This window comes from Anser brachyrhynchus (genome assembly GCF_964034855.1).
Source record: "Anser brachyrhynchus genome assembly, chromosome: 1".
NCBI lineage: Eukaryota > Metazoa > Chordata > Aves > Anseriformes > Anatidae > Anser > Anser brachyrhynchus.
This window is the reverse complement of record NC_137694.1, coordinates 206,065,780-206,093,647: the sequence shown is the minus strand read 5'-3', so window position 1 is coordinate 206,093,647 and position 27,868 is coordinate 206,065,780. Positions and strand designations below refer to the sequence as shown.

General features: G+C 41.2%; 2 protein-coding genes across 27 annotated transcripts in view; both read left to right on the top strand.

The window, feature by feature from the left end:
• Positions 1-27,868, top strand: part of DLG2 (discs large MAGUK scaffold protein 2) — a 1,042,459-nt gene that overhangs the window by 299,344 nt on the left and 715,247 nt on the right. The gene's annotated exons all lie outside the window — the stretch shown is intronic.
• Positions 68-26,590, top strand: LOC308190474 (uncharacterized protein). 2 transcript variants are annotated; one of them, XM_080581891.1, is made up of 3 exons: positions 68-5,525; positions 5,759-22,924; positions 22,993-26,590. In XM_080581891.1, the coding sequence occupies exon 2, from the start codon at positions 21,539-21,541 to the stop codon at positions 22,454-22,456; it is 918 nt and encodes a 305-aa protein (XP_080438017.1). In that variant the 5' UTR covers positions 68-5,525; positions 5,759-21,538; the 3' UTR covers positions 22,457-22,924; positions 22,993-26,590. The 2 variants fall into 2 exon arrangements, with proteins under 2 accessions (XP_080438017.1, XP_080438016.1); XM_080581890.1 differs by having other exon boundaries at positions 68-22,924.

Genomic DNA, 27,868 nt, shown 5'->3' with positions numbered 1-27,868 from the left:
GGCCTGTTAGTTTGACCTCAGTGCCAGGGAAGCTCATGGAGCAGATTACCTTAAGTGTCATCACGTGGCACTTACAGGGCAACCAGGCAATCAGGCCCAGTCAGCATGGGTTTATGAAAGGCAGGTCCTGCTTGACGAACCTGATCTCCTTCCATGACAAAGTGACACGCTTAGTGGATGAGGGAAAGGCTGTGGATGTGGTCTACCTTGACTTCAGTAAGGCTTTTGATACTGTTTCCCACAACATTCTCCTCAAGAAACTGGCTGCTTGTGGCTTGGACTGGCGTACGCTTCATTGGGTTAAAAACTGGCTGGATAGCCGGGCCCAAAGAGTTGTGGTGAATGGATTCAAATCCAGTTGGAGGCCGGTCACTAGTGGAGTCCCCCAGGGCTCAGTGCTGGGGCCCGTCCTCTTTAATATCTTTATCGATGATCTGGATGAGGGGATCGAGTGCAGACGACACCAAGTTAGGTGCGTGTGTCGATCTGCTCGAGGGTAGGAAGGCTCTGCAGGAGGATCTGGATAGGCTGGAGCGATGGGCTGAGGCCAACTGTATGAAGTTCAGCAAGGCCAAGTGCCGGGTCCTGCACCTGGGGCGCAACAACCCCAAGCAGCGCTACAGGCTGGGAGATGAGTGGTTGGAAAGCTGCCTGGCAGAGAAGGACCTGGGAGTACTGGTTGATAGTTGGGTGAATATGAGCCAGCAGTGTGCTCAGGTGGCCAAGAAGGCCAACAGCATCCTGGCTTGTTTACGAAGCAGTGTGGCCAGCAGGTCTAGGGAAGTGATTGTCCCCCTGTACTTGGCTCTGGTGAGGCCGCACCTCGAGTACTGTGTCCAGTTTTGCGCTACAAGAAGGACATGGAGGTGCTCGAGCGAGTCCAGAGAAGGGCTACGAAGCTCGTGAGGGGTTTGGAGAACAAGTCTTACGAGGAGCAGCTAGGGTTGTTCAGCCTGGAGAAGAGGAGGCTCAGGGGAGACCTCATCGCTCTCTATAGGTACCTTAAAGGAGGCTGTAGCGAGGTGGGGGTTGGTCTATTCTCCCACGTGCCTGGTGACAGGACGAGGGGGAATGGGCTAAAGTTGTGCCAGGGGAGGTTTAGGTTGGATATTAGGAAGACCTTCTTTACTGAAAGGGTTGTTAGGCATTGGAATGGGCTGCCCAGGGAAGTGGTTGAGTCACCATCCCTGGAGGTCTTTAAGAGACGTTTAGATGTTGAACTTTTTGATATGGTTTAGTGGAGGACTTCTTACTGTTAGGTCAGAGGTTGAACTCGGTGATCTTGGAGGTCTCTTCCAACCTAGACGATTCTGTGATTCTGTGATTCTGTGATTTTCCATTTGTAGCTCTGCTCAGCTTTTTATTCACCCATTAAGCTCTCAACAAGATGTCTGAGTAAGTTTGCCCCACAGTAATTTAGTAGCCACAAATGCACCTCAGTTTCCAAATGTACTAGAAGAGCAGTAGTTTTAAATGTAAGAACATGCTTCTCTGGTGTAAAGAATTGGCACTGAAGTCTATTGAAAGATGCTCGGGCTGTCTTTATGTAGTACGCAATGCTCATCACTTTATTATTCAAGCGTACAAAGAATTGAAACTTGGGTGCTGACCAGACAGGAAAAAGTTGCTATCAGTTCCATTACAAAATCATTTTCCTTGATGTAAAATCTATAGAATTGGTGATGCCAAATATTGATTTTTTTTTCTCTTTTATTTCCAAGAGATTCATGCCTTCTCCTATTACAGTTAATCTTTTTTAAGCAGATATAGTATTTGAAATGAAATCTAAACAGAATACTAAGTGAGGCTTTATTATTATTATTATCATTATTATTTTTCTTCTGCAGTAATTGCACAAGGAAATGAATAATTAGTTGGAGTGATCACAGGACGCAGAGCCAGGAGTTTCTTGAGTCCCTCCTCTATTGTCAGTTAACTTTTCTGCTTACAGTGGAAAGCTGTACTTGCTAATTTCTCAGGAGTATAACCTAACTAATGTTAGCAGAGAACTGGGAAGATATATTCTGTCATGTTTACGTACGTATCCCATAGTCAGATTCATTAGGTCCTCTTAGGGTTTCATAGCCATTCTCAAGGCTCTCTATTTCTTGCCATGATCTTTGGCCAAATATTGTTTTTTCCCTCAGGTTTGGGACTCCACATTTCTTCTTGATGTTTTTTCCTGACTGACTTCTTCCTTCTCAGTAGCTAGGCAGACTATGATTATTTACTTTTTCTGACCTAGGATTTACTTTTGCTTGCCACAGAATTTTGTTTTCACCCCTCCAAATACCTGGGTTCTGTGGTCTCCACTGCTAGTCATTATCTGTTAGTCATTCTTGGTCTGTCCTTCTTCCTTCCTATGTTCTTTGTCCTTGTTCCTGTGAAACAGAGATTCGCAAGCAAGGTCCTCTGTTTTAATGACCTAGTATCTCTTTGCACACACAACTGATAGAATCGTGCAATATTCTGAGTGGGAAGGGACCCACAAGGATCATTGAGTCCAACTCCTGGCTCTACACAGCACCACCCAAAAATCGGACCCTATGTCTGACAGCATTGACCAAATGCTTCTTGATCTCCAGCAGCTCAGTGCTGTGACTACTGCCCTGGGCAGCCTGTCCTAGTGCCTGACCACCCTCTAGGTGAAGAACCTTTTCCTAACAACCAGCCTGACCCTTCCCTGTCACAGCTCTGTGCTGATCCCTTGGGTCATGTTGCTGTCCCCAGAGATCAGAGCTCAGTGCCTGTCCCTTGGACTTTGAGAAACCCAAGATGCTTTGTGAAGCAAAGGGTTCCGGGGATACCAGGGCCCATCATCAGTGTTGAAGACAGAGGTTAAGAAGACATTAAGCCCTATTCGTGAGGTGACCAACCTCATCAAGTAATGGACCAATGTCCTCTTTGGTCCTCCTTGTTGTGGTTTAATCTGGAAGGCGGCTCAGCACCACCCAGCCACCTGCTTACTCTCCCTAAGTGGGATGGGGGAGAGAATCAGGAAGATAAAAGTGTAAGAACTTGTGGGTTGAGATTAGGCAGTTTACTAGGATTGAAATCATCCTCTGCTACTACTAGGTAAAGCAAAAGCTGTGCATGCGCAAGCACAGCAAACTGAGGAATTAATTTGCTGCTTCCCATCAGCAGGAAGGTGCTCAACCACTCCCAGGAGCACAGGGCTCTCTGCGTCTAACAGATCTTGGGAACACAAACGCCATCACTCTGAATTCCCCCCTTCCTCCTTCTTTAGCCCAGTCTTTATTTCTGAGCGTGATGCCACATGGTATGGGACATCCCTGTGGCCAGTCTGGGTCAGCTCCTGGCTGTGTCCTCTCCCAGCTCCTTGTGCACCCCTAGGTACCTCGCTGGCAGGGCAGCACCAGGAGCTGAAAGTCCTTGGCTCTGTGTGAGCCCTCCTCTGTGACAGCTAAAAATTGGTGTGCTTTCAGCTTTATTGTCATCAAAAATCCAAAACACAGCATCGCATGAAGAAAATCTCTATGAAGAAAATAAACTCTATCCCAGCCAAAACCATGGCACTACTTTGGCTGTTAAAATATTTTAAAAAGCCCTTTTTATTGTCCCCCCGCTCTTCCATGATGAAGAGTCATGGTCATCTCCCTGAACAAGTGCTCCAATCAAGGTGGTAGTACTGGCATTATCAGAAGACCTATTTGACTTTCTATGAATAGCTTTGGCATAGCCTCTCAAGACAACATCACCGACAGACAACAAGACCAATGTTCTTTAGTACACTTGTGAATATAGTTCACAACATCTGATCTTTTGGGGTTTCCTTTGACTAAGTATGTGCATGACTATGCCTCTGTTTCCCCTTCCCCTTCCCCTTCCCCTTCCCCTTCCCCTTCCCCTTCCCCTTCCTCTTCCTCTTCCTCTTCCTTTTTTTTTTTTCCCCCAAAATCAAAGCACATTCCCCTTCTCTTTTGCCTAATGAAGTATTTACAGTTCTTTTTTTTAGTGGGTTTCCTTCTTCTTGCCACACAGTGTCTACATGAACCTCGTGTACCCTAGTTTTCATGAAATAAGACTTTTTAGTCATAGTTCACAAAGTATGATTCATCTGACCATCCCTGTTTGCCTACAGGTCTCACTTGTGGCTTTCCAAATCTCCATGCTAGATGCATCTAGTGTGTTGTCATGGATTCCCAGCCACTGGAGTTGTGCTCTGCACTTGCCGTGCCACAGCTACATGACAACTAGGGAGTGGTTGGTGCCTTTTTACCTGTGTTATCCTTTTTCTTCTTTTCTCTGTAGTGAAGGAGATCTCCAGATCTGGTAGCTGAGAGGGATGTAGGTGCATATGAAGAGATCATCAGAGAAAGGGATGGCTCAAAAGTTAAGGTGTCCTTGCTGTGTCCTTGCCCAGCCTTCCCAGTGGAACACCTCTCCTCACTTCTCTCACTTTGCTGAGTGGTTTCTCTCCAAGCAGAATGATTTTTCCAGCTACTTACTCAGTCATTCACTCTCAAGCAAGTATAAAACCCCAGCATATTTGAGCCAGCCATCACATAGGAAAGCTTTGCCCCATCGGAACAAAGCTCTTGGGATAGGGTCTTTTATGGTTTCTGATGTGCTTCTTACTGGAAATGCCAACTGTTCTTTAGAGTAATTTATTTTTCTCTCAAGAGCTACTTGAATTTTTTCTTCGTCTCTTATCTGCCTTCTTTCAACACAAACAGAGGTAACTGTCCTTACAAAATCCCTTCCTGTCCTTAAAGGCCATTATGAAGCAAAGTTTTAACAGAGTAAGTAGAGTAGAATAAATTAAGCCTGGATAACAAATTCTGCAGATTCCTAGAGCTTTGCTCTATGAACTAGGGAGAATACTTTGCATATAGGCTTCTTCCTGACATGTTCAGCTATTTTACTGTGCTTCTGTTCAACAGACAAGTTCTGGTCTTCTGCCTAGCTGATTTACAAAGAAAATTCTTGACTCTTTTCTATTACAGAAGCTGTGATACCTGGTGGCTAAGATTGCCCCCAGTGTTATTAACAATCTTCAGGATAAATTAATCTCATAGTAATACCAATAAACTTTGACCACACTCTTTTGACTTCACTCCTTTCAGAAGTGTAACAGAGCAAAAAATAAATCTGCACATTATTATATGTGGTTCATCTGTTATGAGGTCTTGTTTCAGAAAGTCTATTAATAGATTTTTCTCTCAGTGTTACATATAAGTATACTCATTAATTATTATCCTAAAAGAAAAATCTGTGCAATAAAATATGTGCAGCCACTCATGAAAATCCTAGAAAGAAAAATTATTTGAAACATACACTTGCCTATCTTCTGTCAGCAGTGGTTCAGAAATGCACAGATGGTCGACACAGGAGTGGTAAATCTGATCCTTCCTAGATGCATTAGAGTCACTGAGCAACCATGGTACTCAATGCAAGAATCTCCCAAACAGAAATACACTTCTCTCACTGGATGCTGCTGCTCACGTGCAGTAGTCCATGACATACCCAATGGATACATATTTATCAGGATTTCTTCCGTGCAGGTAACAATTTGATTTCTCAATACACTTTGCAATTAGGTGCCTAGCTGGGCATGTGCACTTGCCAGCTTCTGATTTATAACAACATAATGGATATGCATGTGTGTGTGCAGCTATGCTGTGGCTATGGCAAAAGAGAGAAAGGAAATAAATATGTAGTGCAAATGAGAAGGGTAGAACAAATTCTCAATAACTTCTTTCCTGAAGGTTTTTGTGAATATTCTCTCTTTTGCAAGTGTTCCAGTAGCAGCTGAAATAGAAAAAGTAAAGATTCGTTCCAGAGGAGAGAGAGCAAATATCTAAAGTGCCCAGTTGGATGTCCAAGATAAACGGCCAGCAAGACTTCCATGTATTGGGACAAGACTGAATGGAAAGGGAAAATATATTTCAGTGAATATCTTCTAACTTGACTCATTAAATGGTGACTCATTTTTGTGTGTTTTTTTGTTTGTTTGTTTTGTTTTTTTGTTTGTTTGTTTTTTTTTCCTTTCGCATAATAAAGTCCTTTTAAAATTACGTTTTTCATTGATGCCAATTATTAGGCACAAGGGGACGGACTATCAGGAAGAGGTTCTCATACCCAGTCCATCTTCACCAGCTCTAGTCTTCGAGTCAGACTAGCTGCTAAAAGGCAACCAAAATTCCAATGGCTTAACCCTACAAAACCTCTTGGATTTTTCCCTAGATGAAGGAAGAATGAAGAAAACTCTGCATTGCTGTTTCCAACCTGTCAATAGCACAATGTTTTCCCTAAAATGATTATTCAGATGGTTGTCCAATTTATTGGCTCACTTACTGACTACCATATAATCAATTCAGGTGGCAGAGCTACATGAAAATGTGCGCTGTTAAAAGCTTTCATTGAACACCTCTGGAAACATACTTCTTGTTGTTCCCTAAACACTAACTTTGTTTCACACAAGCTGCTCAGCAATGAGAGCTATCCCATGCTTGGCTGCCTGATGCTGCTGCTGATACAGAGCCTGTTTCCCTGCATGGATCCCGGTGGCCATTGGAGTGGCACAGGGCAGCAACATAGTGGCTGCTTCCTCTGTCTATGCCATCGATGATGTGGGAGGCTTGGAAGTCATCACTTTCACAGAAGGGATCCTCTGTGAGGAAACTGTGTCTGGAGCATTGCAGGGTTTCTGGAACAGCTCCTGCATCTGTTGCCTGATTACCCTGGGTGGGAAGGAGATAGATAGAAAAGAGATTAGTGCATGTTATCAGAATCAATCCTTTTACTGATTGCCTTTAAGGGATGCTTTCACCACACAATTAACCTGAACTTTGGATTTAAATCCTTGTTTTAGACACTTTTAAGCCTGAGTTAGCTGGAAAGCCGACATTTGTGTGCAGGTCAGTGCACACAAACAGTCTGTAGTCCATGCTCATCTGGTGCTCCTGGTGCACTGACAAGTCCTCCTGTGACTGGCATACTTCTGCAGATGTATGTTTTGTCCCAGCATGAAAAGTCATCTTGAACAGCCATGGGCAAGTAAAACAGTGTGGCTTTGCTGTGAAAATGTTACTTCTGGACTAAAGGAGTGGTCCAGCTACATATTTTGTGTAACATTTTGCTAAAAGCTTTGGACATGAGGCTAGACTGTTGACCCTTAAAAATCCTCAGCAAGTGCCAAGACACATCTCATTCACTCAGCTCTGAAGGAGAAGCAAAACCTCTATGTGAAGGGGAAGAAGTAGGTCTAGAGCCTCTCTCCCTTTGTAAGGTACGTGCTAAGAGCAGGATGCTCAGGCAACTGGCACACAGGATCATTGATGCAGCCCCAGTTGCTGTCTTCCAAGCTGTGAAGGGAATCAGGCAAAAAGGACACCCTAGACTGGGCTGGGCATGGGTAAGTTATTAACCCTCCCACCACCACCAGGCTGCAGTGTCGACACGACCCGGAGAGGTTCGATGAGCTGAGTCAGAGCTGTGGGGATTGGTAAAGAGGAAATTTATATCCTTTTCTCTCTTTCTCTCTATTGTTGTTGCACCTGACATCAGACTGGGATTTCTAGAGGATGCACCAGTAACTTAGCAGGACACCACATTTTATGTTGCACCTTCTCTGTGGGTAAAACGTTTAGGTAGCTGCTACATAGTTACTCCTGGTTAAACCTCACAAAACATTAACCTTATTAATAATTAATAGCTGTATGCAAATTATAGTCAGCCACTTAGTTTTCTCTGCAGCTTCAGTACTGTTTCCCAAGAGACTGATGCTTAAGTACCTTAATTTGTCTTTCTGACAAAGGTGAAAGTGTTAAAAGGAGCTTTAATTTGTTGTTTAGTTGTCCTTTCATTTTTTTTTAAGAATCACTTGAAATATGATCAGATGAAATTTGCTTTCTTTCCTTTTATTTACTGCAAAAGGTGACTGAAATGTTGACACTGAAGCAAAAAGAAAGCTTGGTAATGTAGTCTCACTTTATTGGCACACTTCCCAACCCCACTCCCCTTGCCCCCACCAAGAAAGTTTGCTCTTTCTGTACCTTTGAATTAGCTATAGTCTGTATTAATACATTGGTTTAGTGTGCATAATTGTCTGCTACCCATACAGATCCAAAAGTCAGCTACTTAATAATGACTAATAAAATTTTTTGCCTTAGCTAAAAAGTCAGGCTTTTGATTTTTAATTTTATTATGGTCATTTTCTCCCTCATCAGCTCTGGAACAGAGACAAAGCATGATAGCATAGGACAAAGTGTGTAGCAAAATGATCCTGTGATCACATAGTTAGAGCTAAAAGTTTATTGATTTGATCCTGAAATCAGAGAGATGACTCAAAAAAGCAACAACCCAAGGGAAGTGTCTGTTTTAAAATATTTCTCCCCTCTAGTGCAAAAAGTTATTTGACACAAACCACACTTAGATGTCTCAGTTTCCTGCTGGGTTCTCAAGTATCTGACAGTGGGAAAATGGGACTTTTTTTTTTTTTTTCAATACTTCATTTCCATTAACACTACAAAGCAGGTCATACTTTCCATGTAGTCTAACGTGGTTAATACACTGTTGAGTGCTGCTGAAAGCAGGGAGAGACTGCTACTCTGTTCCAGCCAGCATGTCGAGCTCACAGTTCATGTAGTTGTTACCAAGTTCAAGCAGTGCTTTTGAGGACTGTGTTAAAACACTGCACTGATGACACCTTTCTAATGAGCCCGGTTTTCATTAAGGTACCTCTGAACTTATCGTCAATTTGCTGCCACCCCATCTTCCCTTAGTCTCTGCTAAGCACCTATCAACTGGTCACCGAAGTGACACATTTCAGAATGACAATACCCTCCTCCACTTGTTTTTAAGGACAGAAAATGCTTTGGTTAAGCAGGTGGCACTTGTATCTGTTGGGCTGTTTTTTAACCAAGTGTTTTGAATACACAACACAAGCTATGCCAGGTAAGGTGCAGAGATTTCTCTACAGACTCAGTGCTCTGTCCTGGTACACAAAAACGTGCAATAAAATATCTCCTTATGGACAGACAAGTTAAGTGACCCTTCCTGAATAAAGGCATGGCAGCTCCTACATACTGACAATCTCTATATAGTACAGGGGGAAAGAACCATCACTGATATACCTGTTTTTGATAGGAGTAAGTATATTAATGTCAAGACTGGGATGAAATATTTCATTTTTAGATGCTAAGCCATTTCATAGCATTTTTTGATAGCATTTTTGATTTTTCAAGTCATTCTCAGGCTGGTAGTTTATGTCCTGTTATCACCTATAACTTCTCCCTTGTCTTTAAGGCATGCTGTTACTTTTTAGTGTAATACTTGGACTTGCTTGAAATATTCCCAGTTTGAATTCAGCCTGACATCCCAAGTGCAATAAGGTTAGTGGTTTCATCGTAGCCTCAAGAGCATAGTAGAATGCTGAATAAACCCGCACATATAATTCTGCTAAATTTGGACTGTAAGGGGGCTCTAACACTGAGTTACTATGGAAACAGAATTCTTCTTTTCTTTAGAAAGAAATTCCCTCTAGGTTTAGTAGCATGAAAAAATTCCCAATATTAGAGCTTACTGATGTTTCCCTCCATTATCCTTTTGTGCCCACATGTTCTTAATAAGAGTTTAAAGATGACTTTTTTGACTTGTCCACTTAATATTCAATTTGATCACTGAGTTTTCATGACATTTTATAAAAAGGAAAAAATCAGTGTTCTCCCCCGAAGCTGTTTGGATAGTTTTATGTACAAGTGCTGATGATTTACAGACTGTGTAGAGTCACAGTGCTGAGCACAACACAGACAGTATTTGCTCTTCGTACATTATGTAGACGTAGGAGAAAGCTCTATCTAGCAGGCTATCTCATAAACATAAAGGCTGAAATCCTGGCTCTGCTGATACCATTTGCCATTTCATCCTTTTCAGACAAAGAATTTATGACACAGCCCAGAAAAAAGATGGGAAACCTGAGTGCTTGGACAGGGTGACAGTGAGTAAAGAATCATGTCTTACACAAATTGGACAGAAACTTGGACAGGACTGTACTTTTTCCTGAGACTATATTTACAAGAAATAGTCCTTGAGAAGCATGTTTAGGGGGACTGTGGGAAAGCTGCATAGCAAGAGAGACAAGTTCACCTAGACTTCAGCAAAGCCTTTGACATGGTCTCCTATAGTATTTTCTTGGAGAAACTGACAGCCCATGATTTGGACAGGAACACTCTTTGCTGGGTTAAAAACTGGCTGGATGGCTGGGCCCAGAGAGTGGTGGTGAATGGAGTGAAATCCCGCTGGTGACTGGTCACCAGTGCTGTTCCCCAGGGGTTGGTGTTGGGGCCCATCCTCTTTAATATCTTTATTGATGATTTGGACAAGGGAATTGAGTGCACCCTCAGTAAGGCTGCAGATGACATCGACTTGGGGGGAAGTGTCAATCTGCTGGAGGGTAGAGAGGCCCTGCAGAGGGACCTGGACAGACTGGATCAGTGGGCCGAGGCCAACAGTATGAGGTTCAACATGGCTAAGTGCTGGGTCCTGCACTTTGACCACAACAACCCCATGTAGGGTTACAGGCTTGGGGCAGAGTGGCTCAAATGCTGTGCAGAGGAAAAGGATCTGGGGTGCTGACTGACACTCACCTGAACATGAGCCGGCCGTGTGCCCAGGTGGCCAAGAAGGCCAATGGCATCCTGGCTTGTATCAGGAATAGTGTAGCCAGCAGGACCAGGGAGGTGATCGTCCCCCTGTACTCTGCTCTGGTGAGGCTGCACGTCAAGTACTGTGTTCAGCTTTGGGCCCCTCACTAGAAGAAGGACATCGAGGCCCTGGAGCATGTCCAGAGAAGGACTACAAAGCTGGTGAAGGGCCTGGAATACAAGTCCTATGAGGAGTGGTTGAGGGAACTGGGGTTGTTGTGTCTGGAGAAGAGGAGGCTCAGGGGTGACATTATTGCTCTCTGCAACTGCCTGAAAGGAAGGTGTGGGGAGCTGGGGGTTGCCCTCTTCTCACAGATAACTAATGATAGGACTAGAGGGAATAGCCTCAAGTTGTGCCAGGTGAGGTTTAGGTTGGAAATTAGTAGAAATTTCCTCTCAGAAAGAGTAGTAAGGCATTGGAACAGGTTGCCCAGGGAGGTGGTGGAGTCACCGTCCCGGGGGGTGTTCAAGGAAAGGTTGAATATGGTGCTTAGGGACATGGTTTAGTGGGTGATAGTGGTGGTAGGGGGACAGTTGGACCAGATGATCGTGTAGGTCTTTTCCTACCTTAATGATCCTAGGATTCTGTGAATGAAAGGTGCCATGGTACAGAGAGGTAGAAGGAAGCCAAGCAGACTGTGTGTAGAGGAAGAAACTGAAAGAACAAATATCATGAGGGAGTAGCTGAGAGGACTTGAGAAGAGAGGGGAATTAACAGACTCTTGAAAGAGAAGCTGTGAAGTTAGATTTAATGTAAGGAATAACAGCATGAGGAAGTGCAATTGTGTTTGAAATGCACAGCTCGCTAATGGATGGACTGAGCAGTCAGGGAACACTCTTCACTCATGTGCCTGACAATTTTGTCTAAGTGAGAGGAGTAAAAAAGTGAGATTTTCTCTCTTCAGAATTACCACTTCAATTACAGGTTGAACTGGCCAGTCTTTTGTAGAACATTAATAGGTTAAGTATAACTTTAACTTTATATTCAAGTGGAAATCTGTTAATTTTTTTCATCGTTTGTCGAGCTCATGTCTCCTGTAAAGATCACTCCTTTCTGTAAGCAGTGAAAAAATGCCAGTAAGTAGTATTTAAACTCTCTTCACATATTTCAACTACTCTTCAACAAAAATTCATTACTGTTGTCTTGAAAAGCCAGGTTTGTAAGGTCATGCAAAGAAAAAGGAAACGAGATAATTATAGACTTATACTCCATGAACAATTTCTGTTCATTCCAGTGAATACAAAGCAAATTTAGCATCCCTTTACAATAATTCTGTAAGTCACAGGTGGCACAGGGCAGCAGTGTAGCCTTGAACATCAGCATATACACTTTTTAATGTGGAGAGCATAGACAACATTTGTTTCCATATACTATGGGACTCTAGGGCCTGTGGCCAAGTTCTGTGTGCTGCTGAGGGTATTTGTAACAGCCAAACGTGTCTGGAGGAGAATTGTTCTTACAGATTTCCTGAGGGACAGAAAGCTGGTGAAAGTAGTCCTGACTCCAGCAACGGAAGTTGCCTTATCAGCAGGAACCTGGTTGCAGTACGTCTGTTACAAGGCATGAGACAAGTAATTTATGTTACAGGAAGGTCCCCTTCTTTTGTTTCTTCTTCAGTGTATTGCAAAGGACCAGTAGTGAGGACCATAATAAACTCTCCTACTTCCCTAGTGCTTGTCCAAGGCTGAATTCCTAGACAGAAATCCATGCACCACTCTCTTCTGTCACGGCAAAACATCAGACAAAATGGAGAATGGGAATCAGAGCTTCATATATAGGATTTCAGTTACTTAACCAAATACTGTGTCCAGTTGAGGCCTCACTCTTTATCCTTTCCAAGGACTCTGCCTGTTGCTAGTTTTGACAACTAGAGGTAGATTATTGCACTTCTTCTAGCTTTGGCAAATAAATTACTGTGAAAATCACCTCTTTCACCCTGACCCAGAATTTGTTGAAGTCAAATCCATCAAGTAGAGATATTTTGAGAGATTTTTAAAGGTGCAACTGGCACGTAGGTGTTGATTTCTCATTTACTGATCATAGTGAGAGACACCTTCTTGTTGTTTGTGCTGTTGGTTTAATAACAGCAACAAGGTCTAGGGCTTTGCAGCCTTTCTGACTTCACTTTGAAAATAGTTTCAAACATTATTTGGACAGAATAAATCTACCCAGTGACATGTAGACAGTTACTGTTCCCTGGCAATATCTCTATTACTCCCTTTCTTTTACTGATCAAAGCCAGAGAACTCTGCATTAGACGGGCTGTACCATAACCCTGGAGAAAATGATAGATGTAAGAAATCTAATTATTGTAAAAAATGAACACGGTAGTGCTTAAATGGTACACTACAGATCACAGACAGACATCTTCTTGTCCATGGTAGATCTCAGTGTTATTTTGAAAAAAAATAACAGACATCTGTTACAGGTTTCTATGTTGCCAATTTATCAGACAACTGCAAGGGAGTACAAACTTTAATAAAATGATTAAACCTCTTTTGGGTTTAATACTGGGCATACTGGCTGAATAGTCATGACTGAGGTTTTATTAACCAGAAACTGAAAAAAAAACACATTGCAAGCATAGATTTGTGGTGTTTTTTTTGTTTGCTTGTTTGTTTGTTTATTTGTGTGTGTGTTGTGGTGTAGTGTTTTTATTTTTGTTGTTGTTGTTGTTTGTTTTTTAATCAATTATACTGCTATGCTTGTTTGAAACACCATGTATACTAAATTGGCTTTTGGAATTGATTTCAGGGATATTAAATTCCAGTAAGTACTGTATTTAATTTTAATTTGAAAGAGTATTGATCTCACCAAGAAATACTTGAGAAAAGGTATAGAGCATGGTTCTTTTGGGCTGCATGAAGTTTATCAAAGCTCATAGAAGAATCCACATGCATATTCGCACACTTCCATACTTAGTTACTTGCAAAACTTCCGGTGACACTGTTGCATTAGTAGTAATCCAAGTATTGTCTTCCCTATGACTTATTTTAATACAATCTTCAAAAACCTTCTTTCTATGGAAAAATCAGGGCTTTGTCCTGCAAGCTTTTGTGGGACAGAGAACCTTATTGAAGCATATAGATACACCAACAGTAAGAGCAGTGCATGAATAAGGAATGCTGTCAAGCAGAATTCACTCAGAACTAGGCTAAAATCTTGATTCAGAATCCATTTTTACATTTTCCACTGAATATTTTCTACCAGGTGCTAGAAAGGCACAGTTACTTCAGCAATATGCATTTTTGTGTAAATTGTAAGTTGCTGAGCTGGGTGGATGTGCAAAAGTGATGCTCACTATAAACCCCCATAAGCCACATCAGGTAGAACAGACAGTGACCGCTAGAACAACTAGTCATGCTCCCTGAAGCATGACAGAAATGTAGGAACATTGCTGACTTTCTTGCTGCCAGATAGTGAGTAACTTGCTCGTGGTCAGAGAAGGTCTGTGACAAAGGAGAAAAAGAACCCAAAGCCTAAGCATTATTTGGATTAATTTCTGAATCCTGTCCAGTGCCTTCACCACAGAATCACTCTTGTTTCCACTGACTATGATTTACACATGTTTTCTGTTTATTTGGCAACAGTTCTTGGTACATTGTAAAGACAAAGCTTTGGACTAGACATGCTGAAATCAAGTATAATGAGCTTAAAAACCTCCAGCATAGTGAAATGATTGGTAATATGTCACAGTAAGTGCCTAATTCCCTCCTGCATTGTGCCAGCTGTGAAAGTGCATCTGGAAGCTTTGGAAAAGGTTGGACTTCCTCAGAAAGTGGCCGTAAGGAGGAAGAGACAGGTTCAAGCTCTTGCTGTAAACTCTCTTGTGTCCGATGCCTTGTTCTTTAGTTAATTCAGTTCCACACTGAATATCTGTGGGCTTATAAAAGGAGAACACAGTTGGGGACTATTCCTGCATTTCTCAGCTCTCATTTTTTCCCTTATTCTTCTTCTGTGATGCTTAAACCAAGTTGTCATTCGGTACTTTACTGCTCATATTGCCATAGCACCCAGGGAGCCTGACACACGAATCAGAAGAGCACAGTATAAGCACAGATCAGAAAGCTGTCTCAGCTCCAAAGACCTTACAATCTAGGTGAAAAACCTGGGATAACAAAGGGAGACAAACTGTAAGACGGGGAACAAAAGGAAACAAGGAGCTGAGGTTGGCTAGATGGTTAAACCAGCATATAATAATAAATAAATAAATAACACTTTGTTTTGTTTTGTACAGTGGGGAGAGCAAGTCATTTTAGAGAAGAACAAAAAGAGAAAAGTGAGCTAGTTTGCAGGTGCCAAGGAAACTTTCTCCCCAGCACTGGATGCAGTATGAGAAAAGGCATAGATGGATTATCTGAATATTTAGCATTGACCGCTTGAAAAGAGAATCTTGTTCTCATCACTGAATTGGAGATAATAACCAAGGACAGCATGTGAGGAGTGTTGGCAGTGAAGACAAGCCTCTATTAGACACAGCAGGGAAATGAAAACCCATGCTGGGATACCGAGAGAAGGGTGATATGGTCAAGTTGATGAGCTGGAAAAATGATCTTATGACAGCATCTGGAATGGATCTGAACACGCCAAGTTAGGATCCATCATGGCCAAAGAGAAGATTGGATTTAAAGAGATGATGAGTTTGGAAAAATGATTATCAGCGTTGACGGCTAGCACAGACTTCATCTTTGAGATATTACGTACGAGATTAACAAGACAGGGGCAGGGAAGGAAAAGAGATTTAAGAGAGAAAGCAACTCTCCTAAAGTCATTCAAATAATCAGTAGCATATTCAAGAACAGGATTCAGGACTGCTGAATTCCAGCACAGAGCTGTGCTCACTGGATCATCCACTGCTCAGGAAACGGCTTATTTTTGTAGCTCTGTGAACTCAGTGTGAACTTTGCATGTTTTTACAATACCATAATTTGCAGAGCTCCAGACTAAGAGCAGATGAGTCACATTATTTAGGCAGAGGAGGATGTGCTACAGAGCCACTTCTGTAGCATAGAAAATCTCCTTTCCCTGAGGACGAAATCCTCTCTCCTCCCACAAAGCAGCTAGCACATTTCAGAATTCCACATCAACTGGCAAATACATTGCTTATTTTGGCATCTAATTTCAGCATGACTGCTTAAAGATAATACAAAGCATTAAGGCTGTCCATATTTCTGAGTGACAAAGACAGAACTGAAACTGTTACTCTCTTTTTCCTTTTCAAGTGACAAGCAAAATTTGTATTATGTGTTGAGTATAACTTACTGCACTGCAACTAGAAACCTTTCCAGTTTGTTTTAGCCATATGTCTGTGCAGACACAGGCTCTGTCTCTAGATGTGTTTATGCAGCACCAGGCACCAGGAGACCCTAATCCTCTAACAAGCCTCTTCTATACTCATTATTTTGAGAGATATTTTGAAAAGTAATAGGAGAGGATGACATATTTAACAACCCCTTTAAACTTAGTGCAACACAGCAATTCAGGCTGGTGCATTCCTTTCATCTGTTCCTGCTGTTTCCCTACAGCATTCTCCTCTCAAAGAGAAGCAGGAATTTCCCAAGGAATTCAACTTTGTAAAGTAGGTTCCTCTTTGCTTGAAAAGGGGGTGGGTCAGATTCAGAGCAGAGCTGGTGGTTCAGCTTGCGAGCAATTTCACTCTGTCCCTTTTGTCTGGTCAGCTTTTACCTCCACTTCAGGCACTGCCCACATCTGCTCACTGAACAGCAAAATTTGAAGAATCAATCAGAACAGTTCATCAGTAACCCAGCCACTATGCTACACATATTTACAAAGGATCCGATCTGCATATGAAGCAGATTCAGTGCTCCAAATTCAAGTTCAGGAAAAGAGAAAAGAAGCAGCAGTTTACCTCTTGGGGTAGGAGAAATTATGGTTGGAGAGGTGTATTTAAAGCAAGAACAGAGGCCAATGAGGAACATTAAATGGTGGTCTCTAGTCTTTAAATACATCTACATCTCTAAATGAAAAATACCAATGGTTAGCTTTCTCCCTGCCCCTGTTCGGACCACTTCAGTTAGTTTTATTCCAAGAGGAACCTGCTCAGGAAGGGACTAAACGTAAACATGGACACTAGCCAGTTTGGACCACTTGGCCTCAGGATCAGTGTGTCTGCCTTCCTTTATTTTATCAATATAGACATAAACACAGTTCCCATATCATTATTTAGAAAATTGTGTCAAATTCCATCCTGCTGTCACTTTAGTTTCTTGCTCCCATCCTCCAGGTGAAAGGTTCATTCTGTTTTTACAGTTAGAAATCTAATTTCCAGACTGAATGATTCATGGTCAGATTATACCCTGTGTCTTTTTTCAACTTTTACTTTCTCTGCAACTATTCAGTTTGAAACACAATTGAAAAGGGATGAAAACCATGGTACTCTGTCTTTTCAATGAGGTCTTGCCAGTGGCATTAGTATTTCTGTCTTCTCTAGAACTGCCTTGCTCCGTGTTTTGTAGGACTGTGATTACCTTCTCACAAGACATCATGTCAGAGGCTCACAGTCAGTCTATAATTGACTAATATTCCATTTCCCCTCCTCTCTCATTTTAATCAATCATCTTGTGACTTACAGAAGCCGTTCTTTTTATTAGTCCCTGAAGTCTTGTTTTCCTCTCAGTCTTTATTTTTATTTTTATTTTTTTTATTTTTTTTTAACCCTCAGAACATATTTGGCTCAGTTTTGATCTTTTTATAGTAAGAATTAAATTGGAGTTTTGTTTCATATTTTAAAGTATAATGTTAGTTATACTGTTGGAAGCAGTATATAGATTAAGTGTTATTGCTGAAACAGCCATCTGATCTGTGGAAGGAGAGAAAAGCCCTGGGAGGATCACTGATCCTTAAAAAAATAAAATAAAATAAAATAAAAATAAAGGAGTTGAATGAATAAGAATAGAAAAAACAAACAAATAAAAAGAGCAAAAAGAGCAAAACACAGTTAATTTCCTTGCTAGTTTATGCTTTCCTGAGCTATTATTAATAAAGGAAGAACCTGTTGCCAAAACACTAGAATAAAGTAATTTAAACAACTTTTCAGGTGACTATAGGTGTGTTCCTCAGATGGCTGAAGTAATTTCTCCAAACACTCCACTTGTCACAGTCTCAGTATTGCTGTATCGGGTTATCTACTCTATCCTGCTGCCAGAGAAGTGTTGCTGAGGGTTTATGTAGCTTTGCATCTGTTGTGTGACGTGTCCCAGGGGCATAAGGAGTATCAGGATAGCTTTGGGGCAGGTTGAATGTTATTAATGCCCACAGGCACGTCTTGGAGGATTTAGTGCTGAACAGACCTGGAAGGGCAGAAGATAAGTGGAGTGACGCAGTGGGGAAAGTAGTTCTGCCCGTGGATGGCAGCGTCTGTGGACTCAAATACATTAGGAAGAACATGAAATGGACAAAAAGGCTATCGGCAATGACAGCTGACTCTATTTATATGAGTTTCTCAAGAATGAGTTTATTTTCAGAGATCTGTGAAAGGTAAGGAAGTGCACACTAAACATCTGCTTAGCAGCAAACCGTACAAAGCAAAATATAGGACCAAGAAAGAACAGGGAGCTACACAGGGCAGGAGATTAAATGAGCAAAATTACAATTTTGTACTAAGCAGATTGCTTTTTATTAGAACTTTTGTAAGAATGGATCGAGTTCTCTTGACAGTTCTGTTTGTCTGGTTTTAACCATATTTTCTCAAAAACAAACAAACAAAAAAACCAAAATGGTTTGTTTTCAAATAATCTTGTTGTCATAAAACACACATCGAGAGAGATGTGGCTGTGACCTTGGTATATAACACTAATCGCCACCACTTTGTGCTCCTGTAGTACCTGACTATTTTGTCCAGTTCTTGGTCAATACATATATTACGGGACACAAAACACAACTGGCAGTCCATTGCATGGGATACTGGTTTAGGAAGAGTGATGGGTTTAGCAGGTGCTACCTGCTTGTGGTTTGGCCTTGGGTAAGTTAACTGTCTTCTTGGTACCTATCTCCTGCCTTGTAAAACAGAAACACCAGTAGCTCCCAACTTCACCCAGCATCATGAGTATCAGTGTATTCATATGCTATAGTGATAAGATCAAAATTGTTATTAAATAGATGCGATCCTAGTGGATTTGCTGTTACTGCTGCACAGCCAGTAAACGTCTGCCAGAATCTGCATTGCTTTCTTCATCATTAACCATTCAATAGTTAACAGAACCAGTTATAGACTGTTTATTGCTGAGTTAAAGCAATTTGTTTGTTTTAAGCTCGAGGAATTCATGAATTTCTATTTCCTGGTTTAGTTTTCAAAACTGACAGCTGGGGGAAAACAAAACTTTTTTTCTTTGGCTTTAAACTGTGAAAGTCTAGGAAGAAAATTACCAAGAGATGGGAAAATTAGGATCTTCCAAAGTCAGACTCTGTTTCAGACTACAGCTATGTTTCAAAATGCAGAGTACAGCTACTGGAATAAATAAATGGAGTACAAGACATTACCAAATACTAATTTACCAGTGGAACTAAAATGTGAAAGTTATTTGTAAGAGACTTGCTGTTAATAGTTTTACCATTTTAGAGAAAAGATGGTGGGTGGAAGAGAAGTCAGAGGATAAATGCCAGATTGCTTGTAAACTAATATTTATTACAGTTCACTGACTACTTCAAATTATTTTGAGTTCTCCGTACATTTCTCATATCCATTTTTTTTCTTTAAATGAGAGAAAACATTTAGCCAAGGATATTCAATGAATTCTTTGCATGATAAGATCAGGACACATCAATATTTGAATTTTGAACACGCTAGTGTGTGTTATAATTTGGTTTCATAAGCTGGATCTTATCTATTAAAATAAACACATTAATAAAATGTGGCAAGAAGGATATGAATATGTGAATATAAAGCCATGATAGACATTTTTCTATGGCAAGCTATTTATTTTTGGAGATCAAGTCTTCAAGAAGATTAAACAATGCCGAAGAGATGATTAAGCTGAAAAACTAATAGGCACAGGCTTAAGGAGATGCTGAAATGATAGAGGAATATTAGCATTGCTGCAAACCAGCGCATGGAGCCAGATTGTCCTTGGTCCTTGTGCGGGTGTGCAGTGTACGCAGCAGCAGTACTGCAGGGAGCATCCTCTTGGAGCTGATGTCCAGGCTCCCAAGTGTGTACTCCATGGAGGTAGCACCAGGTGACTGCTGTGTGTAGGGGTGGGAAGTGCCAGAGAACTGGCGGCTTTGCAGGGTATTGCCCTTCTCAGGGCTCTGCCTTGCTGCAGCTCCTCACAGCTGATGGCATAGGCCTGTGGTGGAATCCCTCAATCTGGCCCCCAGGGAAATAGGCGCTAAGGGGAGTGGAGACCATGCCAAGGGGATCTGCAGGGCCTGTTCCTGTGCTGTACGTAAGCCAGGTCTTTGCACAAAAGGAGTCATATTCACCAGGCACAGCACCAATAATATTTTGCCTTTTGTATCCACTTCTCCTTCAGAAGCACATTGTGTTGATTTGTTATTTGTGAAGGTGTACAACAGCGTGTCTTTGTGCCTGTCTGTCAGTGCACCAGGAGCACTTGGTGCTAGTTGTTCACCAGAACATCTGAGGATTAATTTCCTGATTCAGCCAGTGCCAGGGTGAAAGCTAGCACTCATATTTCTTTTCAGAAATTCATTGTCAAGTGAAGAAATCAACCTGAAAATTTTCATGTAGATACAAAGCTGTACCTACTGCTTTAATCACCTGTGTTTATTAAAAGCTAGGAAAAAAATAATCAAAAAAAAACTTTCTTTAATTAAATGTGTTTATTTGGTCCACTGGTAGTTCTTTGTGTATTGTCACTTTCGCAGTACTTAGTTTGCAATCCTTCTGATCACAAGCAATCAAAATCATACATCTACCCTCAGAATCAAAACAAGCAACTTTTGAAACATTAGACTTTTAGATTATTACATTTGCATACTAGTTAAGAGTTGTTAGGATGCTTTCATGTCATATTTTCAGGCTTTTCCCTTTAATCAGAAGCTCTAGAAAAGTTGTCATTTGTTGAGTGAAAGACAAAAAAAATCTCCGAAAATCTCCAAAAAAAAATCTCCAAAAATCAGAAATTACCAGGAGCCAGAATTTTAACAAGAGCATAGTGTGTTACTAAAGCCATATAATATTACAGGTATCAGAAACTATGATGCAGAATTAGACTCTTCTTTGCCTCAGTCTTTACCAGCAAGACCAGTTGTTCTCTAGATACCCAGTACCCTGAGCTGGTGGAAGGGGATGGGGAGCAGGATGTGGCCCTCACTATCCATGAGGAAATGGATATTTACTTGCTACAGCACTTGGCTGTACGCAAGTTGATGGGGCTGGATGGGATCCACCCGAGGGTACTGAGAGAACTGGCGGAGGAGCTGGCCAAGCCGCTTTCCATCATTTATCAGCAGTCCTGGCTATCAGGGGAGGTCCCAGTCGACTGGCGGCTAGAAAACGTGACGCCCATCTACGAGAAGGGCCAGAGGGTAGACCCGGGGAACTATAGGCCTGTTAGTTTGACCTCAGTGCCAGGGAAGCTCATGGAGCAAATTATCTTGAGTGTCATCACGTGGCACTTGCAGGGCAACCAGGCGATCAGGCCCAGTCAGCATGGGTTTATGAAAGGCAGGTCCTGCTTGACGAACCTGATCTCCTTCCATGACAAAGTGACACGCTTAGTGGGTGAGGGAAAGGCTGTGGATGTGGTCTACCTTGACTTCAGTAAGGCTTTTGATACTGTTTCCCACAACATTCTCCTCAAGAAACTGGCTGCTTGTGGCTTGGACTGGCGTACGCTTCATTGGGTTAAAAACTGGCTGGATAGCCGGGCCCAAAGAGTTGTGGTGAATGGAGTCAAATCCAGTTGGAGGCCGGTCACTAGTGGAGTCCCCCAGGGCTCAGTACTGGAGCCAGTCCCCTTTAATATCTTTATCGATGATCTGGATGAGGGGATCGAGTGCAGACGACACCAAGTTAGGTGCGTGTGTCGATCTGCTCGAGGGTAGGAAGGCTCTGCAGGAGGATCTGGATTGGCTGGAGCGATGGGCTGAGGCCAACTGTATGAAGTTCAGCAAGGCCAAGTGCCAGGTCCTGCACCTGGGGCGCAACAACCCCAAGCAGCGCTACAGGCTGGGAGATGAATGGTTGGAAAGCTGCCTGGCAGAGAAGGACCTGGGAGTACTGGTTGATAGTTGGGTGAATATGAGCCAGCAGTGTGCTCAGGTGGCCAAGAAGGCCAACAGCATCCTGGCTTGCATAAGAAGCAGTGTGGCCAGCAGGACCAGGGAGGTGATTGTCCCCCTGTACTCGGCTCTGGTGAGGCCGCACCTCGAGTACTGTGTTCAGTTTTGGGCCCCTCGCTACAAGAAGGACATGGAGGTGCTCGAGAGAGTCCAGAGAAGGGCTACGAAGCTCATGAGGGGTTTGGAGAACAAGTCTTACGAGGAGCAGCTAGGGTTGTTCAGCCTGGAGAAGAGAAGGCTCAGGGGCGACCTTATCGCACTCTACAGGTACCTTAAAGGAGGCTGTAGGGAGGTGGGGGTTGGTCTGTTCTCCCACGTGCTTGGTGACAGGACGAGGAGGAATGGGCTAAAGTTGTGCCAGGGGAGGTTTAGGTTGAATATTAGGAAGACCTTCTTTACTGAAAGGGTTGTTAGGCATTGGAATGGGCTGCCTGGGGAAGTGGTTGAGTCACCATCCCTGGAGGTCTTCAAAAGACGTTTAGATGTAGAGCTTAGTGATATGGTTTGGTGGAGGACTTCTTAGTGTTAGGTCAGAGATTGGACTTGGTGATCTTGGAGGTCTCTTCCAACCTAGATGATTCTGTGACTCTGATTCTGTGAAAACTGAAAGTCAATCCAGGTATATGTTAGCAAGTAATTCAGAGCACTGCGAACAGATTGGAAGATCAAATTGCTGCTACAGAATCCCCTAAATATGTGCAATAATTGTCTCAAGGATTTTACTATGGACTAAGGTTTAGACTGAGCAACTCCATGGCATACATGGTTTAAAGTGGTCCAATAAACTGACCACTCTCAAATCTTTATATCCTTGTTAAGGGTTGGAGTTCATTTGGTGGTCACCTGTACTGGCATCATACTGGATATACATACATACATACATATTGGGGAGAGTCCAGAGGAGGGCCACCAAGATGATCAAGGGAGTGGAGTACCTCTGCTGCAAGGAGAGGATGAGCGAGCTGAGACTGTTCAGCCTGGAGAAGAGGAGGCTCAGGGGGGTCTCATCAATGTCTGTAAATACAGCGAGCTGAGACTGTTCAGCCTGGAGAAGAGGAGGCTCAGGGGGGTCTCATCAATGTCTGTAAATACCTGAAGAGAGGATGCAACAAGGATGGAACCAGGCTCAGAAGCATTGGGCACAGACTGGAACACAGGAGGTTCTGTCTGGACATCAGGAAGCACTTCCGTGCCGGGTGGGTGATGGAGCATGGGAATAGGTTGCCAAAAGAGGTTTTGGAGTCTCCTCCTTAGAGATCTTCAAAACGTACTTGGATGTGGTCCTGGACCCCCTCCTCTGGGTGTCCCTGCTTGAGCAGGGGTTGGACCTTTATGACCCATAGGTACCTTCCAACCTCAACCATTCTGTGATTCTGTGATTCTGTGACTGCAGCATTTGATTTTGTTTTCTCCTAAAGAAATCTAATTCACGTGCATGAAAACTGCTCTGCAAACCAAATCAATGTAAGGTGAGAGTGGTCAGAGGATTTGCTTCGCAACTGCACCAAAGCAAAATTATTGCTAATGGAGATGCAGACAGCATGCTCTATATTTTCCTTCCAGCTGCTGGAAGGACATAGGATGCAGCCATCATTGGTGCAGAAGAGGGATCACAGCTCTCAGCCTGAGAGGATATGGATGGATATAGAAAGGCTGAGGAAGAAGGAGGAAAGGGAACTGGGTAGTGACACATGCTATAAAGGTCTAGGCAGTATGCAGACGATTCTTTTGCTTTTTTTCTTTTGAATGAAAAAAAAATCAATCTGTGTGCTCAATAGATCAGTCAAAACCTTCTCTGCGTGAATACAGTAACTCAGGGGACAGTTGTCTTTCCCTGGAACTTGCTCACTGACAACATGTGACAGATATAGGACTTTTCTGTAATAATTTATGAGTGCCATATGTTGCCCTGGTTATTTTAGTTATCGTGTTTACAGTATAAATATATTGCATTACCCAACAAGGTGTTGTCCAGATACAAATGGGAGAAGAATGAGTTGAGATGGCACTCACTGCCCTGTCCAGAACAATTAGTTAGGGGGCTGCTGATGGTGTTTGTCTGGCATCTGGGGAGCCCTCAAACTAAGAAGTTCAGAAATAGTCCAGATTCAGTAGACAAAGGAGAAAGAAATGAAGTGTGACTGTAAAAGATTTTTTATGGTGAAGGAAACAGCATTAGACAAACACAGAGGGTAGACTTGATAGGTACCTGAAGAAGACAGTCTGGTTTAGGTCACCACTATCACAATCAATTCACATAAAATAAATGAAATCAAGATTGAAGTGGTTAATAACCACACTGTTGTGTTATTAACTGTGAAGCAGTGAATTGTATGTTCAGGATCACTATCAGCAGTATACAGATAAACCATAATATTAGAAACTAATAAGATGTTAATATAAACCTAGAAATGTCATAGTTCTATATTACTAAAAAGTCCTGAACACACGCTTAGATGGAGGTTGTGATGCTGATGGGACAACTTGTGGCTGCATCAAATGTGGTTAACTGCTGTCCTGTACTCCTGACAAAACATCTACCCACTGTTACAGCTTTTCATGCTTCTTTTAAATGTCATTTCAAGATAACTCACTATTTATTTCAAAAGGCTTTGTAATTCCCTGGTTACTCTTTAATCCAGCTGGAGATTGTCTTCCTCCCTCATGCGATCACTGTCAGGCAAACACCCGCTGCGGTTTTGGGTGTTTGTGAGTTTTGTTTTGGACTGTTTGTGAGCACCCACACACACCATGGTGGGTTACTCATGGTGATCTCGTGGAAAGGCAGGAAACACAGTAAGAGACATTTGTGTCAAATCACTGAAAAATCTTTTTTTTTTTTTTTTTTAAAGCTTATTCATCCAGCTAAAAATGTATGTGTGTATAGAAACTATTATTATAAATTATCTTATTATCATTACATATTATTAAATATTTATATATATGTTTACAGATATATATACACAAAGGAGTCTGGCAACTATTATTTCTGTTGGCTTAGTACTTCTGGGAGGAAAATGTAAAGTGAGAGACAACAGTTGGGTTAGGAATATAAAATGAGCTGATACACTGCTGATACCTCAAGTTAGAGTTTAAAAGGCCAAGGCCACAGGTCAACATATTTATATCTCATATGAGATAATATGAGACATTAGAAAGGGAATAGAGATGGTTAACCCTAGAACCACAGCATAACAACTCTATCTAATGTAAAGTGTGATATGAAGGCCTCCTGGCACACAGATTGGTATATGCCATAAGTTAAGGCAATAATCTGTTTTGGTCACAAAAGGTAGAAAAAGAGCAGAAGCAAAAACCTGGGAAGATAATGGCAAATAACTCCATGGAGTCAGCAGCAGAGCCACTCATCTCTTGAGCTTCAGCCCTGTATCCCGCTTGAGGATCCACAGATCTTTAGAGAGCACGACCCGTGAGAGTGGTAGGCGATTAGCACAGAATGACCAACACTGGTGTCAGATAGCTACTGCAAAACCAATAGTAAGGAGAATATTGTGTCCCAGTGGAAAATTCTGCCATGTGACCGTGTGAGTGCTTATTACAGCTGTACTTCATCATAAAGTTTGCCTGATTATTGCAATCACTCTCAAGATCTCTTGAATGGCTGAGGTGACTCCCTCATTTCTGGCTTGTGGCTAAGAGGCACGTTTGAAGTTTCTAGAACAAACAGGAAGGAAATTATTTTTATTTTAGGACTGTGACTCAGCAATGGGTCAGCAAAAACAAAAAACGCATTGATTTTCCTAGCCATCAGTGTGGTGACAAAATAGGGGGAAAAGAGGGGGAGCATGCACCAAAAATTTAATTTATGTCCTGGTCTTTTTCCTCTTTCTCAGATATTGTCCTATGTTGATATCTTAGCTGAAATAATGTCTAAAACCAATGTAAATAATGCAGTAGGGAAGGTAGCATCCAAATCTCAAGATTTGCAATACTTTTATTGTAAAACACTATTTACTTTGGTTCTAAAAAGCTCTCTATTTCCTCTACATTTTATTTTATGCAGCCTTTAAAACGTGAATGTAAAAACATACAGGGATCTTATTACCTTCTTTAAGAATTCAAAAGACTTTAATCTACCTTATATATTATATATACTTCCCAAGATAAACAAACAAGCAAAACTTGTCCAAACTGTTACAGGATTTACATAGTTAGAAAACACTTTCCCAATTATCCAATAAATAAGATCATAAAAATGGCATGAAAATAGAAATACCATCTAGATGAGAATGTTTCTATTTTATTTTGTAAGTTCATGCTTTGCATCAGAGGCCAAGTTGCATACAGTGTGAAGTCTTGCCCTATTTGATCTCCAGCAGCCCATGATTTGTAGCATTACATGATCATGTGAGGGTGTTACAACATTGAATTGTTCAGAATCAACTTTAATTTTAATTCCATCTTGTGTCATAATTATATATTTTTTCTTTTCTTTTCTTTTCTTTTCTTTTCTTTTCTTTTCTTTTCTTTTCTTTTCTTTTCTTTTCTTTTCTTTTTTTTCTTTTCTTTTCTTTTCTTTTCTTTTCTTTTCTTTTCTTTTCTTTTCTTTTCTTTTCTTTTCTTTTCTTTTCTTTTCTTTTCTTTTCTTTTCTTTTCTTTTCTTTTCTTTTCTTTTCTTTTCTTTTCTTTTCTTTTCTTTTCTTTTCTTTTCTTTTCTTTTCTTTTCTTTTCTTTTCTTTTCTTTTCTTTTCTTTTCTTTTCTTTTCTTTTCTTTTCTTTTCTTTTCTTTTCTTTTCTTTTCTTTTCTTTTCTTTTCTTTTCTTTTCTTTTCTTTTCTTTTCTTTTCTTTTCTTTTCTTTTCTTTTCTTTTCTTTTCTTTTCTCTCTTCTCTTCTCTTCTCTCTTCTCTTCTCTTCTCTTCTCTTCTCTCTTCTCTTCTCTTCTCTTCTCTTCTCTTCTCTTCTCTTCTCTTCTCTTCTCTTCTCTTCTCTTCTCTTCTCTTCTCTTCTCTTCTCTTCTCTTCTCTTCTCTTCTCTTCTCTTCTCTTCTCTTCTCTTCTCTTCTCTTCTCTTCTCTTCTCTTCTCTTCTCTTCTCTTCTCTTCTCTTCTCTTCTCTTCTCTTCTCTTTCTCTTTCTCCTCCTCCCTTCCTTCCTTCCTTCCTTCCTTCCTTCCTTCCTTCCTTCCTTCCTTCCTCCTTTCCTTTTCTTCTTCTTTCTTTCCTTTCTTTCTTTCTTTCTTTCTTTCTTTCTTTCTTTCTTCTTTCTTTCTTTCTTTCTTTCTTTCTTTCTTTCTTTCTTTCTTTCTCTTCTTTCTTTCTTTCTTTCCTTTCTTTCTTTTCTTTCTTTCTTTCTTTCTTTCTTTCTCTCTTTCTTTCTCTCTCTTCTTTCTCTCTTTCTTTCTCTCTTTCTTTCTTCTTTCTTTCTTTCTTTCTTTCTTTCTTTCTTTCTTTCTTTCTTTCTTTCTTTCTTTTTCTGAACAGCAACTGTCTTTCCCCCCCCCCAAAAAAAAATTCTAATAGTATATATCAGGAGATTGGAAAGGGATGCAAATGTGCACACCTCAGGATATCAGCTGATAGTCTTTTAGATAGGATTTTGTGTGTGTATGCTGTTCATTGTCAAAGATACACAACATAGAAATTAATAAAAATAAAAACCTTTTAATCAAAGTTTTTCAAAGACAATTATTTCTATAAGATTAATTTTATTATTCTTAAGTTGCACATTGCTGTCTAGGGACACTGTATACTAGGTAAAATAATGAACTGCAGTTATGCTGTTGCAATATGACTGAGAGCACTTTCATGAATAGTACTGAAACAGGATTTATTGAAACTGTTCTCACTTTTAGGCCATGGCAATAAAAGAGTAGGATATTAAGTTGACAATAACTCATAGTCAAAATTTTAATTACCCAAGTTTAATTCCCAGTTATTTTTAAAAGTTTGTATCCTTTCTGTGGATGATCCTTTACT

Coding starts and splice junctions, on each gene's coding strand:
- LOC308190474 (XM_080581891.1), top strand. CDS start 21,539: ATGGAGTCAAATCCAGTTGGAGGCCGGTCACTAGTGGAGTCCCCCAGG.